The 17,632-nt window shown below is 32.5% G+C and overlaps 2 protein-coding genes and 1 pseudogene across 3 annotated transcripts; 1 reads left to right on the forward strand and 2 right to left on the reverse strand.

Annotated features, from left to right (window-relative positions):
• Window positions 1–389: 389 nt before the first annotated feature.
• LOC110611074 lies at window positions 390–1,086 on the forward strand (annotated as a pseudogene).
• Window positions 1,086–4,151, reverse strand: LOC110610586 (pectinesterase). 2 transcript variants are annotated; one of them, XR_002487237.2, is made up of 3 exons: window positions 2,901–4,151; window positions 1,402–2,474; window positions 1,086–1,218 (listed from the first exon to the last, which is right to left on the reverse strand). XR_002487237.2 is itself a non-coding variant. In XM_021750568.2 (2 exons), exons 1-2 carry the CDS (start codon window positions 3,976–3,978, stop codon window positions 1,780–1,782), a joined length of 1,773 nt encoding a protein of 590 aa, XP_021606260.1. In that variant the 5' UTR covers window positions 3,979–4,151; the 3' UTR covers window positions 1,238–1,779. The 2 variants fall into 2 exon arrangements, 1 of the variants encoding a protein (XP_021606260.1); XM_021750568.2 differs by lacking the exon at window positions 1,086–1,218 and having other exon boundaries at window positions 1,238–2,474.
• Window positions 4,152–4,886: 735 nt separating this feature from the next.
• On the reverse strand, window positions 4,887–10,281 carry LOC110610584 (sucrose synthase). Its single transcript, XM_021750566.2, has 14 exons — window positions 10,129–10,281; window positions 8,956–9,073; window positions 8,593–8,719; window positions 8,346–8,497; window positions 8,061–8,253; window positions 7,411–7,746; window positions 7,224–7,319; window positions 6,956–7,129; window positions 6,738–6,854; window positions 6,476–6,642; window positions 6,165–6,389; window positions 5,502–6,065; window positions 5,280–5,418; window positions 4,887–5,167 (listed from the first exon to the last, which is right to left on the reverse strand). The coding sequence occupies exons 2-14, from the start codon at window positions 9,051–9,053 to the stop codon at window positions 5,135–5,137; spliced, it is 2,421 nt and encodes an 806-aa protein (XP_021606258.1). The 5' UTR covers window positions 9,054–9,073; window positions 10,129–10,281; the 3' UTR covers window positions 4,887–5,134.
• Between the last annotated feature and the right edge of the window lie 7,351 nt (window positions 10,282–17,632).

A 17,632-nucleotide genomic window follows, 5' to 3' on the forward strand; every position in this document is an offset into this window, starting at 1 on the left:
TTTACTAAAAATAGGGTTAATCAATAAAAAGTGAGTTATATAATTGTTCCAAGATACACAAACAACGAAATTAAGCTTCATACACATGGCCCACAAGACCTAGCCCAACAACCATACTCCTTAAACATTAAAAAGAAATTGGATCATTCAAATTCGAAACAAGAATTCGGCGAAGGAGAAAGAAAACGACCGTTGCAACATTGCCCATCTGGGAAACACAATCACTTGTAAACACTATCATTGGAAGCACCACGGAGAACTCCTTCAACCGCCGATATTTAACCAGGAAGAAGCACAAGAACATTTCACGAATGAAAAATGTAATCTCACCATGAGCAACTTGTATATCAATAAAAGAGCCAAAATCATAAAAGGCAAAAGACGAAACAATGGCCAAGTTTAGAATGCTATAGAAAGCCACCCTCAAGAAAACAACCAAAAGAGAGCAGTGGATAAGAGCTTTTCAGCAATTCGAGCCTTCAGGATATACAAGCGCGTCCAACGCTTTACTTCTTCAGTTTTAACAAAGAATCTATATAAACAAAGAGATCGTGAAACAGAGCGGTGCCAAAGGAGAGAGAAGATATGGCGGATATAAAGGGGTGAGGATGAGGAAATGGGGGAAATGGGTAGCAGAGATACGGCAACCCAACAGTAGAGGCAGGATATGGCTTGGCTCCTACACTACTGCAGAGGCTTTTTTGCCTACGTGGACCTTCTGCTACTCTCAATTTCCCAATGAATCCGCCGGATATTTCTTCGCCCATAGACCTCTCTCCATCGCAGATTCGTGAGGCTGCATTTAGGCACTCCCGGAAAGGTTCTGAGACTACGGCGTCACGGAGTTTGAGTTATCGTGTGCCGGCATCTGGGATGTTGGAGGATTCGGAAAAACTACTTGGAAAGGTTTATTTGCCTAGTAAAGAGCAGAGAGTAGGAAGTTTGGACAGGATTGCAAGTGGCGCATATTATCAAGCATCTGGTGTGTGGACTGTTTAAGTTTAATAGATTCTTTTTTTTTTAACCCCTTTTTATCTATCCTGATTGAGAACCTGATTTAAATAAAATACAGTGATTTAATTATCCTGAATTGGAAATTAAACAGAGAATCACAATACTTTACCTATAAAATTCTCATTCATAAAAGCATAAAGAACGTCGCCTGTAAAGTTCACACGGAAGATCACGTTCTTCTCTGGTGTTGCATTATTGTCCACTCTGCATTCCACACATCCACACACGTGATCATGAAAAAGAAGAAAAGCCTTGTTCTTGTGTCGTTTTAATCATGAATCATGCCTATAATTTTTTTTTTGTAAGTTGAGATTTTTATTACAAACCAAAATATAAGTTTTTCGCAAACTGAAAAAGTAGGAAATGGAAGGTGAGGTAATTACAAACCAAAATGGTAAGAAATGGTTGTGGATGGTAATAAGATAAGCATGCCGAGAGAGAGAGCATAGTGAAATCGTTGTTCCCCTGTCTGAAGGTTTTTTATTTCTGTTTTCTATCTTTGATTTTGGTGTTTGTTTGTGTTGTGAATCGCATGTTGTTTAGATGGGTTATCTTCGGAATTTTGGATTGTTAGTTTTCCTTCTTCTTTCGCGGCCAGTGGTTGTCGTAGCTCTGTCGTCAGAATGAGATGATACTTCATGGATGTGGTCGGTGCTATGCTGGAGTGAGTTCATAGGTGATTCAACACTGAAACTTTTCATACAAAAATATGCAGTAAAATCTCATATGTGCATACCATTTCTATCTTGCAAAATCTGATATTCATTATGAACCAGTAAAAAGTGGAAATCCTGTAGACTCTAACCAATGATCAGCTTCGTGCAAGAATTTGCCCACAGTAAACTGCCTTGCTTTTTCTTCACTGCAGTTCTTCTTATAGCCTTTCCAAGTAACTCTATGCCTTGTGTTGGAGCCTGGTCCATAGTTCAAGTGCTCAATATACTCCACTGTATCTAAACTGCTGTAATTATCCCATGTGTACCAGCCCTGCGGATGTATCAGGTCCCCTAAATAACTCTTCATCACCACAGTCCTTGAGTGGTTTCCCCAAGGCCTGCCCAAGAAAGTTGAAATATGTTGCCTTTTAGCTGATTTCAAATCTGGTGCAGCAAGAATTGTGCAATTTTGCAATGAAAAACCAGTGTTCTGATTTGGGTCTCTTCTGCCTTGAGCAGTGATCATATTGCTTTGACCAGGGATTGGTTTGCGAACAAGTATCAAACAGTTCTGGAAAATTGCTGCTGCATTTCCAAAAATGAAGTCAATTGTACCTTGGATTGTACATTCACGGTAGAATTGGCGAAGTGAATGAGCAAACAGTGCATCTTGATACGAGCTGAAGTTGCATCTATAAAAGGCAGAGTTAGAGGTCACTCTTGCAGCAACTGCTTGATATTTTTGTGGACCTGATGTGTTGATTATTGTCAAGTCCCTGGCTAGGAATTTGTCCCCTGCTACAGCTGAAAGAAGAAACAGCAAAGTAGATGACTCAGAAAGCAATATCTATAAACTAATGGGAAATTACTATTTGAGCTATATAGGATTGGAAAACTCTTGCTTTAAAAAAAAAAAAAGGAAAATTCATTAGTCGCTTAATTTTGAAAAACATATTAAAATATTTCTAATGTTATAAAAAAATTACTAAATGGTTTTTAAGTACCGTAAAAAAAAATTTAAAATACATTAAAAAATTAATTAATAAACCTTTTACAAAATTTAAAGAACAACTAAAATTTTCTAAATTAAACGTTTAAAACGGAAGAACTACATATTTTTTTAAATCAAAAGAGTAAGTAATAAGTTTTTTTTATAATATAAAAATTAAATAATAAATTTCCCTAAACAAAAAAGTTTACAAGCCAGAAATCTCACGGAGAAGTGCATACTTAAGGTAGCAGAATCAAAGGTGGAGAACCCATCAACAAAATTTTTAGACCCTTTGATTATGGTTTTGGTCATTCCATCGCCTATCAGCATGATGTTGATCTTCTCTCTGGTAATTTTCACATTTTCATTGTACACTCCAGCCTTGATCTTGATCACAAACCTGTTCTTGCTTCTTTCTGGTGCCATCTTTATGGCCTCAGCAATCAGGCGATAGTCACCACTTCCATCACTAGCAACAGTAATGTTAGGCTTCATATTTCGCCTTCTTTCCATTAAAATCCTGTCACTAGATGATATCCATGCTGGAAACCGATTTGGTGAAATCTTTTTAACAAACATCTGGTGATCATTCATGATTCTACTCTCGTTTATGGCTTCCATGTATGTGATGATGGACAAACAATTGCTAATCGTACGAGTTATTGGGGCAAACAAGTGATGAAGCTTCACTTTAAGATCTTTACGATTCTCAAAAGCAGATTCATCCAAATCAGAGAACCCATCAATGCATGTATGCTGATTCGTCATGGCTGCACTAAGCAAGGTCTTGATATTAGCATACAGTAAATGGAGATGACCAATGGATGCAGGGAAAGCGTGCAGATCATCCATGGCTAGTCCAAGTTCATAAAGGGTTTGATCTAACATTTCCACACAATCATTTAACGCATTTTTTTCCTGGGAAATCAAATCCTGAAACGTGAAGAACCCCAAAACGTGGGTTCTTGCTCTGGCTGCAGATTTCTCAGCTGCATCCATGGTGAATTCAAGAATATAGCGTAAAGTAATGAAATTCTTGGAAATGGGAATGGAGGAGAGAGTATTGAAGCACAAAGAAGGGTAGAGAGTTCTTGAACAAGCCGTTCTGATAATAGGATGTGGAATTGGAGTCGGAGTTGCAGAGGCAGCAGGGTCTGATAATCCTTGTTTTTCTCTGGAATCAAGAAAGGATTCTCTGAAGAAAGAAGCTAGGAGAAGTGTTGTCAGGGTGAAAAAGATAAAGAGAGCAGCAATCTTTTGATGGGTTCTTGTTGAATCCTTGGAAGGCGAAGAAGAGTTCTTGAAAATGATCGCCATTGTTCTTTGGTGGGAAATTGCAAACAGTCGAAAAAGGTGGTGACTTTTTAACCCTTTATGGTTAGGACTTGAGAGTTGAGAAAAATATTAAGAAAAATTTTACCATATGATTAGTATATATATATAATAAATTTTATTATAATAATTTTGCATAATATCAATTTATGTATGCATTAGAGGGGATAAAATAAAATTTAATTCTAAATATTATTTATGTATAATTTAATTTTTAAAATTTGCATTTTAATTTTACTATTTTGAATATATCATAAAATTTTATTAGTTAATTTCAAATCCAATATACAAGAGATTTCCGCTCCTTTCTTGTTAAATAAACTTAGACTAAAAAAATTTATGTCAAAATATTTTTGAATAAACATAGATAATTTATTTTTTTATTATTTAATTATAATATTAAAAAATGAAAAATTAAGTTAAATTTATATTAAAAAATTCTGTAGCATTAATAAAATTTTTAAAATTAAAAAAATCTGTAATTTTAAAATTAAAATTTTTAAAATTTTAAATATAATATAAAAAATTAATATTTTATAATATGATTTTTATAGAACATTTATGGTAATATCTTAAATTTACAATTATTTACCAACCGATAATTGGTGATACTACCCATACTATTTTAATACAAATTAATAAAATTGATATTTTTTTAACTTTCGCACTATAGTATTATGGGCAATTAGTTCCGACACAGGATCTAACTTTTCTATCCAAGGCTATAATTTCCTTAGTAAATTACATTTGTTTCTTAAAATCATTAACCCTAACTTTGATGTATTAATTTTTCACATTCATAGATTTGATCCTGGAAACCCATAAAGGAAAAAAAAATATATCCAGACCAGGAAAAGTAGAGTACTAAATTGTAGGGGAAGAGAGACAACAGATGAAGCAAAAAACAGACAATCTTTACTGCAATTGATGAAAAGGGCTCAACAGCCAAAGTTCAAACAATGCCGCAGAAAGGTGAAGGGAAAAAAAACCAAAAAACAAAAAAAAGAAGAAAAGAGCAAAATGAAGCAATGGGAATTCCTTCTTCGTCCGATCACAACAGTAAAATGACCATTATTATGCTTCACAACTCCGAAACTTCCCGCTTGAACCTTCAGCTCTCTTGAATTACGTAGCTCACCACTTAATCCTCAACAGTTAGAGGAACAGATTCAGCCTGAACAAATTTCATGAAACAAGAACAAAATATTGAGTAAACATTTCCAGACAGAAAGTGAAAACTAAAAGCTTCAAGCATGGAAACTGCAGGAGGAAGCTAGCTAGCTTACCAATTTGCGGTACTTGAGAGCATAGAACATTTCAAGGTAGCGCCGGCTTTCGCGACGATCAAGCTTAGAGACATGTTTCCAGAAGCCATATACACCAGTGAGAGTCAATAGCCTCTGAGAGTAGATTTGCCAAGTATACCTATGAATCAAACCAAACAATTTAGAACACATATTAAGAAAACTCAGCAGAATGATATTAAGTACAGAAGGTGGCAAGCGTACTTCTCTTGGATACGTTGCATGGCTCCCTGGGATATCTTGTCCCAGTGAGGTGGATCGGCCTTGCACTTCTCGAAGAACTCAACAAGGAGTTCAGCAGCCTGATCACCATGGTAAGGATCAATGTTGAAGCCGGATTTTCCATGCACAATAATCTCAGCAGGTCCACCATTGCAAGTAGCGAACGTTGGTAAACCACAGGTCATGGCCTCAACAACAGTCAGACCAAAAGCTTCGTATAGAGCTGGCTGCACGAAAACACCCTTGGTGTCGCAAATGCAACGGTAGAGCTCTCCATTCCTCACTCGGTTCATCTGGGAAGAAATCCATCTGAACTGGCCATTCAGATTGTATTTCTCAATAAGACTATGCATTTTCTTCATCTCAGCTTGCTCTTCCAAATCTTTAGACTCTTTTCTTCTATCACCACCAACTACTACAAGGTTAGCCAATTCACGAAGCTTGGCATTCTTTCCGTACCATTCTACAAGGCCAGATAAATTCTTAACTCTGTCCAGTCTTGCCATGGTGAATATAATCGGCTTGTTGCGATCCTTTAGCACACATCTGTGGAATGCCAAAAACATTGGTGATGGTTGTTACACATAGTTTCGTTATATTCATACAGTTGCTTGTAACAGGAAGTCACAAGGATCAGTAACTCACAAGTGTTCTTCGTTTTCAACAGGGCTGTAGAGAAGCTCCTCAATTTCTGGATGGAAAGAGGTCAACCTACGTTTCTCCTCCGTGTAGGCAAAGTATATGCTCTCGTCAGCACCAGGGGAGACAATGTTGAATTTGGGATCAAAGACATCAATACCATGAACAACTCGGTATAGGCCGGGAAGGGTGAAAGCTGTGTGGCTCTCATATTGACCAACAGTGTCCTTGCTGAAATGGCGAAAGGATATCAACGCTATAGCTTGGGCACAAGGGAAGCATTTCGCAAGAACAAGAATGAAGAGAGAGAACATTACCTTCCAGCAATTTCTTGGAATGTGCTGGTGATGATGAAATCTGTATGATTCATTGCTATAAGATCAGCAGTAAACTGGCATGAAAAGTGGTACTTCTCATCGAACTTCTTCCAGTAGATGTCTGAGTCTGGATATTTTGTTTTCTCGAGAGCATGAGCAATGGTACACTGCAAAAGATGGCAAAAATAAGAGATTCTTGTAGCTCCTGTAGGAAGATAAAAAAGATGAAACATGATTTTGATAACAATCTTAAAGGACAAACCTCTGTAACACCTAATTTGTGTGCTAACAAAGAGGCAACAATGTTTCCATCACTGTAATTTCCAATGATCAGATCAGGCTTTCCTTGTAACTCCTTGCCAATTTCGGTGGCAACATCCTGAAATAGCACAGGGAAATATTAAGCCATGAAGACAATGTTATGAATATAACTTGAGAGCAAAAATAAGAAAATGCTGTGTGTTAAAGCAAATGTTCCACCTCAGTGTAGGTCTCTAGATATGGCCACACTTCAAATCGTGAGATCCATTTACGAACAATTCCCTTCTCATTTCGGAAAGGAACACGAAGGATATCTGAATGCTCTGTTCCAAATACTTTTTCTAGACGTTGACCGCAAGTGGTTCCTACTGCATCAGGAAGAAGTCGAGTGATCTGCACACAAACAGAAGTTAAAGCAACAAGATCAAAGAACAATACAATAAACCAAAAACACCTATAACAGACACCTCCAAATAAACAAACTTACAATGAGAATGCGGGGGGTGATATCAAGTCCCTGCTGCTTTATACGTTGAAGCATTTCTGTTTCTAAGGCACGGACTTGATCCAAGATATAAACAACCTAGTGGAAAGATTATGCAAAAAAATCAGTTCAAAGCTTCAATCTAAGAGTCCTAAAAAGAAATGGTGTTCGGCTATGATTGTGAGCTAACCTGGCCTCCAGTGTCAGGATACCCCAAAACATTGTCTTGGGCGAAGTATCCATGAGGAGACATGATCACAACATTGAACACCATTGGGATTCTTCCCAAGAATGTTTCAAGAGTGCAGGGGTCTGGTGCCTCAAGAAGATCCAAAAGAAGCCGGATCATCTCTAGAACACGCTCAGCGGTATCACCCCAACCTCTCTCCAGGCCAATTTCCTGGAACCTGTGCTCGAACTGAGAGTAGGGAGTATCGGGTGACAATGCAGTGAGATACTCCTCTGCCTTCCTCAGAACATATTGCAAAGAATTCAAGTTATGAATTCTGTCATTCAGCATCATGTTCTGTACAAGAAAACCAAATGATAAAGTGAGACATAACAATTTCTTTTAACAACATGAAGAAACTACTTGGATGTTAACATATTTTTACAAGATCAACCTTGACAACGTCAGGATCTATGCAAGTAGTGTAGAAGAATTTCTTTATTACAACTAATAACAAGATCCTAACAATTTGAGCTTCTAACTCATGCAAAAGTCATATCTATTCCAAAAATCACAGGTTTAAGTCCTCATATTTCTATATGTTCTGAGTCATCCTAACAAAAATTCAACCAAAATGCTGAAAATTGGCTGTGTTACCAGATCATATATACCTTTCCCTTGTGGCAGTGGACTTTCAGAAATTCAAGCAGAGGATGCAAGCTCTCCTTGTCATGGAACAATTTTGCGGAAAGGTGACGATTAAGGAACTCCACACCATTACCAATGTACTTTGAGAGAGTTGGGCGAGGAAAAGATGCATTGAATGGTTCGAAATCCAACTCTAGCACAAAGTTGCCATTGACACTGCATGAGATCAAGCAGTAATATTAGGATTAAAAGAGTTAACGAATTGGGAGGAATAAAGAAATGCAGTCTCCATCCATCTCCAAAGTTACCTTCCATCAACAAGTTCCTCCTTGAAGTGCAGATACTCGGCAACACGCAGCTCCTCAACAACGAGTGCATGCACATTCACTCTAATGTACTCCCAAACACCAGGCCTTGGGCGCACAGCAAGAGCAACCCAAGGAGGCAAGACAATTGCTTCCTAAAATTATAGAATCAACAAAAGTACATCAGAAAACTCCTAACATTTGCCATGCAGATCACCTGAAGATTAGATACAAGTATGATCAAGATTACCTGTGCAGATCTCAAAACTTCCCCAAATGCACCATCCAATAGTTTCTTTCTGTTCTCTTCAGGGATTGCTTCAAATTCAGCAATGATCTGGTGATGCTGAAGAATTCCTTTTCCCTTGCCTTCAATCCTGCCATACAAGCAGTCCTATAAGCAATTATTCTATATAAATCTATATCCTTAACTACTGTGTCTTCAATGTGCCTGATCTTTCAATAGTTGAAACAAAAATAGATCATGGCCATGTTTAAACCACTCTATATACAAAACCATGCTGCAAAATCTTCATAAACAGCCATGCAAGTTACTTCTACATGGAAGAAATGTGTGAAGAAACCTTGAGTGTAAAGATCTTCAAGGGATTACCTTGAGAGTAAGGCCACAATTTCATTGCGGTGAGCAGAAAGAGTCTCATCCAAACGTTCACGGATGCTGTGAACGCGAGTGATAACACGTTCAGCCATAGCTTATGATCAGAAAACCTCTGCAAGAGTTCAGATGAAACAAAAACAAATGTAAGAATCACAAAAACGGATATATTAAAACGAACTGAAAATATCAGTATATAAGCATTTGGATAATCACCCTAAAGTCAAAACCCAACAAAACCAGTGATTCTAGAAGAGTAAAAAAAAAATCTACACCTACCACCTCGCCGACCATTTTGATTTTATATTTGATTTAGAGACTTAAGAGTGTACTGTTGACTAAGAACACTGTCTTAAATAATGCAGCACATAAATGTTAAAGATCTATAGATCACTGCACACATAATTAAACAATTTAGCAAAGAGTGCCCAACAGAATCAGAACCTTGTGCAAAATAAAGATCCAATATCAATAATGGGTTTATTTTTAAAAGAGCTGTGGGATACAGCAGAAAAAAAAAATTCCCATTTAAAAAATGGGTTGATCAAAGAAGAAAGAACTGTTTTTTTCTATTGACCAAAGGAAAGACTTCCCTGCAAGAAGAATAAAGCAGAGTAGAGAGAATAATTCTCCAAGAAACACATATGCAGGAACCATCAAAAGAAGGAAGCTTGAAACTTCTTCGTGGAAAAGTTAAATATTTTGACCCAGAAAATAGATAAGAAATTTTGACAACAAGAAAGAAAATTTAGAGCTGAACTATTCCGCCATTTAAGTTGAAAAGGAACTCGGCCATTAGAAAGAAAACTAGTAAAGTTGGCCTTATGAGAACAACATAGTCACCAAGAAAAAGCATCATGACGTTGTAAGTTGAGTACAAACTTTTAAACCACAGATCAAGCCGCTTATTACATGATAATCAAATTTTGAACACTAATAGTGCCATGATATGCAAATTTTCTCTAGGCCAGCCTGAGCAAGTTATTATATAAGCAGCAAGAGTAAAACGCCATGATCAAGGGAAACAACTACAGTCCTTAGCAGATCTCCAGAGCCTTGTAGGCTTGTATGCAAGCCAACTAAAGCAGAACACTCAAAAACCAAAAATCTTGGGAAAAATAAGAAGCAAACAGAAAATAAAAGAGAAAATAAAAGAGAAAATAGACTAACCAAACGCAAAAAAGGAGAATAAAGAAGGGAAACGCAATGAAGTGGGGTGATTGAAAGAGAAGAATTGGTGAAAATTTATAGAGAAAAAAGTGTAAGAAACAAGGGGAAAATTGAAAAAAGTCATTGCAACAACCCTGCAATAAAAAAAAAATTAAAAAAAAAAAAGAAACAAATAGCTGGGCACGCAGTAAATATTTTAATAATTTTTTCATTGTCTTATAATATCTTTAATAAAGATTAAGAATTTAATAAGAGAGATTTGCGGGCTAAGGGTATTATGGTAATTTAAAAGATTTCTAGTATATTCTACTAGAAAATGATAATTTCAAACAAGCAACGAGAGGAAAGTTAAGCAGCACTCATATTTTAAAAACACTTTTTAAAATATTATTTAAAAAATATTTAAATTTAATTTTGTCAAGAACACATATTGCTTTTTTTTTTAAACATGATATTTTTTTCTGAAAAATACTTTTTTAACCTTTAAACTCAATGCGAAACAGACTCTTCTGACGGACTTAATCTCCAACTAGTTACTTGTGTGAAATGAACTGTGCACAAATAACTTAAAAATCAAGCTAAAAAAGGATGAAAACAAAGATCTTTCAAAGAAATGGAAACGGGGAACTGCCAGAGCCGGTGGTGCTGGTGGTGGTAGGTAATGTTGTGTAGGGACAGTGATGAAGTTGCAGGCAGAAGTGGGTCCAATCATGGGAATGAACGGATAAAGATGCTTGATCGACAAAGCCAGCCATTTTAATTCATTTTCTGCTGCCTAGCCAGCCAACCAGCTCGTTATTATTAATGCACACAAATCTAATCCATTGGTACATACAAGAAATAATACGGTTGGTCATCCAACTCTGTTGAAACAAGAATCGTAGAGGAATATCCTGAAAGAGTAAAACAACTGATGCAATGCCACTGATAACAGCCAATTTCTCACCAAACTACAACCATGAAACAATCTCAGCTCAAGAATGAGAGATGGAATTAAGGATAATATTACCTTGAAACGACGAACGCAGATCTCGAAGAAACGCACAAAAAGCAAGAATGCAGAGAAAGGAGACGAATGAGGATGAAGAAATGGGGGAAGCAAGAAACCCTTAAATACACAACGAATTGAGGTAGACGAGATCATTCTTGTACAGCTTCGTAGAAGAAGGAGAATAAAGAATTTGCTTAAACAGTGACTGTGTAATAATCCCTGCGGTTTCATTGTTCCTTTCAAAAACCGCTTCCTCTCTCCTTTCTCATGGCCCATTTGCTCTAATAATTATTTTTTAATTCATTTCTTTATATATTTTCTTGCTTTTTATTGGTTGAAATATTTTTTTTAAATCATTTGTTCATTTGAATTTTATTTATTAAGTTGGATTTTCCTTTTTCCTCTTGTTTTTGATTGAAAAGGTGGTTTCTTGTTTCAGCTGTTTTTTTTTTTAATGTTAAAATGCTATTTTCTATTTTCCATCGTTACAAACGGGGAAGGTGATGGGTACCATTTTTCGCGGGTGTTGGAAGCTCTTCGTGATATGGGTAACTTGGTAATTTCATTCAAGAGAAATTTTTTAATTAAGTTATTCCAATTAAATAAAATTTAATAAAAATTAGAAATAAAGCTAAATTTAATAATTAAATTGAATTAATCAAATTAACTAAAATCTATTTATAGTTTTAATTTAATTTTTATGTTTTACATGTTAATTTTCGGACTAATTTGATTTATAATACAATCAACTCAGGCCTCCACACGTCAGTTACGAAGCAAAAAAAACAAAAGATAGAAAGAGAAGATCTTCTTGTATGGCGTGGCAATAGCTAATTGGATGGTCTTAAAGCATGAGGTGACCGCCAGGGCAGTTTTAGATCGTTCGTATCAAAAATAAGAAAATAAACGGATGAAGGGTACGGACCCACTTGTGAAGTTTATGACAAAAGTGCGAGACAGCGTAGTCTGCAGTCATTGGCTAAGATTTCACGTCTGACGTGGCGACACCGACAACTTGCTTAATTTCACATTAAAAAAAAAGAGAGAGGAAGACTTATCCATTGGTTAAATTAAATTAAATTACATTACCCAATTTTTAATAGTAATTGACAAATGTAAAATAAGATGAGCAAACAAAAGCTGTTTCAGAAACCCAGTGGCTAACCCATTTCTGGTTTTGAACCCAAGCCAAAGGTATTTTAATTTCAATGGCATGCTAAACTTACATCATATGCTTTTTTTTAAGCTTAAATTTTGGCTTTGGTATTGGAGAATTTTTGCCTTTTTTATTGTAATTTTTAAATTCAATTTGCTGATTTAGAAGGCTGAATATTCAGTCGATTGAATTAAATTAAATTAAATTAAAAATAAAAATAAAATTAAAAAAATAAAATTAAACTATAATTTTAAATTTATTTAATTTAATTCGTTATTTTAATTTAAACAGAATATTATTAGTGCGTGAGTTTGGTGAGAGACGCGAAGTGGATGGTGGAGATTTGAGCCCACAGGCAGAGCAACGTGAAGCTATAAGGAAAAAAGCTGACATAGAAAATTGAGGTTTTTAAATTTTTGCAAGCTTTGAACAGGTTCATCAGTAGTTTTGTATTGGACAGAAGTTACAGGACAGATATTTTGGTGTTGCTGCCTATGAAATTGGCCATCCATCAAATGGAAGAGTCAAATTTTTTTCTTACAGGTAGGTCCTTCAATTTCTCCATTAATTATAGTGGTGGCCCATAACCCAATTGAATATTTTGCTCATAACCCAATTCAAGGATGGGCATGACTATGGAGGTGGAGTGTGGAATTACATAATTGGTGTGGTTTGTCTCTGGTTGTAAATTGGCATGTGAGGACAAGTGTCTGTGTATCTATCTAAAATACAAAGGGAAATCCAATTCTTTAAATTTGTGTCAGCTCTCAGCAATAGTGATGGTGCTGTAACAATAACATACTTTTGTAACTTTAAATTGATTGTACGGTTAGAAATTATTCATAGCACAGGATCTCTTTTTGTTTCTTAATCAGACGTATTGCGTTCAACAAAAGTGATAGCAGGAATGATTTCCATATCAACAAGATTAGTATAAAATATAATAATTAATTTAAAATTATTAAATAAATTATTTTAATTATTTTAACGGTATTCAAGTAATCGAATTTTATAAGAAATAATTTTTAATAATGTAATTTGAATAGATTAAAATACTAAATATTATTTTTAAAATTATTTTAAATAAAATTAATAAATAATTATTTATAATCAACTGCATTAAATTATTTTCGTTAAAATATTAAACACTACTTTTAAAATGAAAGATTTATTATTTAGTCTCTAAATATTATCATTATTAATAAATTAATTTTTATATTTTTAAAAATTTATTAAAATATTTTTATATTTTATCTTCGTTAATAAAATAGTCATTTTATTTATTTTTACAATTAAAAATATAATAAAAGACTAAATTATCTTTCTTCGTCTTATTTTTCTTTTCTCAGCCGTTAAAATTCTCTTCTAATGGTAGCTTTCTTGCTTCCTCAAAACCCTCAGGACCTATTCCCTGTCCCCCACCAATCCTCCTACTTCTCCTCTTACTCCTCTCCATGAATTTCAAGGCCACGAGCAAGGCGTCTCCGATGTTGCCTTATCTTCTGACTCGTGTTTTCTTATCTCTGCTTCCGACGATAAGACCATTCGCCTCTGGGACGTCACTACCGGCTCTCAAATCAAAACTCTCTAAGGCCATACTAAATATGTCTTCTGTGTCAACTTGAATCCGCAATCCAACATGATCATCTCGAGTTCTTTTGACGAGATGATTAGAATCTGGGATGTGAAGAGCGACAAGTGTTTGAAGGTACTTTCGGCGCATTCTGATCTTGTTACAGCTATGGAATTATCCCTCTTCTCCTTCTTCGATTTTGATTTTTCTTCTTCTTCTAGACGCCTCTTTCTCTTCTTCTTCTTCTTCTTCTTCTTTTTTGGAGAGGAGGAGGAGAAGGAGGATGAATGACTATTTTCATTGACGAAAAAAAAGACAATGATATTTTAATAGATTTGAAAAAAAAATTTAATAGATTTCTGAAAATATAGAAATTAACTTGTTAATAATGAAAATACTCATGGACTAAATAAAATATTTTATTTAAGAGCGAAATTGGATTTTAAAAATTCTATATCTCATTTTTCATTTATTTTTAACAGAAAAAATAATGAAATGACTATTGACGGAAAAAAAAAATAAGAATATTTTAATAGATTTCTGAAAATATAAAAACTGACATTCTAATAGTTATAATATTTAAAGACTAAATAGTAAATCTCCACTTTAAAATTAACGTTTGAGTTACTTCATATAGATGCATGCAAGTCCAAACACAAATACACATGTTTAATGAGCTCATATTATGCCCTTCTAATTAGGTCACAACTACATCCCACCAATCTTGGCACTAGAGAACAACTATGAAGCAAGTTTTTCACACTCCTATAATTAAATATGACTTAGTTTTTTTAAATTTAATTTATTAAAAAATTCATATTACTTCTCTTATTTTTAATTCAAAAAATAATCACATTTCTTAAATTTTCTTTAAAATTTAATTTATTTCGCATATAATATTTTTGAAGAAAATATTTTTAATATTTTCTAACGTTCGAATGCTTAAAATAATTGAAGTCACCGCATACGCATATGTAGATATATAATAACTTTCCATTGTAGATGAGAGTGGAATTGGTAGGAAAAGTTAAAAAGCTTGAAAGTGATATATATGGATAGGACCTGTTTGGCTTTAATACAATTTAGAGAGGCTGTCTCCTTTTGTAAATGAAGATAGTTTTCCTCCTCCTAGTTTGGTCCGCCTAACAACTATTACTTGAAAGTCAAGCCTGTTGCTCAATCACACTAAACTTAGATTGCTTAGAGGTTGCTAATTACTTAATAATGCAATTTTTAGTTAATTAAATTATTAACTTTACATAAAAATTATGTTCAAAACATCACATTCTATCAAATTATTACTCCAATTCATAATTTCTTTATATGTTCTTTATGTTATGCCTTGAAAATTTTAATAATTAGGATAATCCTTTTTGATAATATTAATTATTTTAGTAATCGATAATTAAAATATAAAAAATATAAAAAAAATCTTAAAATTTATTTTTTAAAAAATAGAATACTGAAATTCAAAATTTTAAATGTTAAAGTTTTAATAGGATTATGTTAGATGAGTAGATTAGATTATGTTAATTTTAACGTGATTAAATTAATTAAACTTAATTAAAAAAATAATTAAAAAATTAAAACTTAATTTAAAAATTTAATTTTATCTTTTATTTTTTTAGTTCAATTCAATTTTTAATTTTAAAAATTTTAATTATTTTAGTTCCGTTTGATTTTAATAAAAAAATTAAAAAATTAAATCAAATCAATTAGTGATAATAACATATTAATTTTTAAATAATATAAAGAAATTAGATTATATTAAAATTAAAATATTTTAATTAAACTTTAAAATATTAAAAATAAAATATAAAAAATAAAAAAATTTATTAAAAATTTAAATAGATAAAATTAAATTAAATTAATTTAATTTAATTTTTAATTAAAATTAATTTAATTTAATTTTTATAAATATTAAAATTTTAATTTTTAATTTATTCAATTCAATAATCCGCGCTCAGTACCTCCATAGGTTTTTCTTGAGATTTTGTTTTATTTTTTTCATAGAAAGTTGAGTGGGGACACCAATTTGAATGATGGGTTTGTAATTAATTAGTTAGTGTTGTATGATTAGATGACTTTTCTTATACTCCAAGACTTTCCAATCCCCACTTTTTATACCTTTTTTCCTTAGCTTTTTTGTTGGGAGTTGATTGCTAAACTAACTATAGTTAGGATGCAATTTCTTCTAAATATGGTAATAATAATTACAAATAAATTAAATTTTACATATAAATATAATCATTGAAATTAAATGATAAGTTCTATGCGTCTTTAATAAGTAGTTCAAGTTTAAATCTTATACGTGTGATAACATATAAAAATCATAATATTATTTTATTTAAAAATTAAATTTCACTTTAAAATATATTAAAATTATTTATATAAAAGATATTTTTATTATTACAAAATAATATTATATTAAATAAAATTTTATTTAACTCTTAATAAAAGTACATAAATTTAATAAATAAACAAATTAAATTGAATTTATTTGATCATTAAGTAAAAATATATAAATTTAATTAGATATATATCTATATATATAATCTCTCACCAGAAAAATTGGGATTTTATTTAAAAAAAATAGTTTGCAAAATGTATTTTTGATGGGTTCCGTAATTAAATTTGGCAGATATAGCAAAATATAATAAATATAATTTTTTTTTTTTTTTTTCAAATAGGGGTTTGGGGGCGTCGAATCTTAAACGTTTCAAGACTATAAGAATGCACTTTCCACCATACTAAGGCTTAGAGTGTAAATATACTTACTTTTAAACCTATAAATTTTTTATCAATTTAATAAATTAATTATTGCATTCTTAAATTTAATTTAATAATAAATATATTTAAATAAATATAAAAAATTTTAAATTTTATTCTCTTATTTCTATTTAAAAAAAAAAACCGGATAAATATTTGCTGCTGTCCTGGCAAGGAGAAAAAAAGAAAAAGAAAAAGAAAAGAGATTTGGTGATGGGTTTTGCCTCGTCATATAGGATAAGACTTTAAGGTAACAGTAAGAATTGGGACACCTGCTTGGTTAAAAAGTTTCCGCATGCAGCTTTATTTATACAACTAGCGGACTATGATTCTGAAAGGTTGGCAGACAATGTAGGGGTGAGCATTCGGTCGGTTCGGTTTTGAATTGAATCGAATTGAATAAATCAAAAATTGAAATTTTAGTGTCTATAAAAATCGAATCGAACCGATTTTGATCAAAACCCGAATCGAACCGGTCTGATTCGGTTCGATTCGATTTGATCAGTTTCGATTTTTAATAATATTTTTATTTTTTACACTTTATTTTTAATATTTTAAAATTTAATTAAAATATTTTAATTTTAATATGATTTAATTTCTCTATATTATTGAAAAAATATATTATTATCACTAATCGGTTCGGTTCGATTTTTTCGATTTTTTTCAATCAAAATCGAACCGAATCGAAATAAGTGAAAATTTTGAAATTAAAAACCGAACCGAACTAAAATGTATAAAAAATCGAACCAAAATTTTAAATCAGTTCGATTCGATCGGTTTTTTCGATTTAAACCGAATATTGCTCACCCCTAATCGTATTCATAATATATATATATTTTTTTATCTCATAATTTTTATTTTTTTATATATATTAAAAAATATAATATTTTTTATTAATTTTTTAATTATATTATTTTAAATATATTAAATTTATTAAATATTAAATATTTTATTTTAAATAAAATAAAATTAAGTTATTTAATTTTTGTGTTTTAATTACGTTATGAATGTCATC

Source organism: Manihot esculenta, chromosome 3 (assembly GCF_001659605.2).
Source record: "Manihot esculenta cultivar AM560-2 chromosome 3, M.esculenta_v8, whole genome shotgun sequence".
Taxonomy (NCBI): domain Eukaryota; kingdom Viridiplantae; phylum Streptophyta; class Magnoliopsida; order Malpighiales; family Euphorbiaceae; genus Manihot; species Manihot esculenta.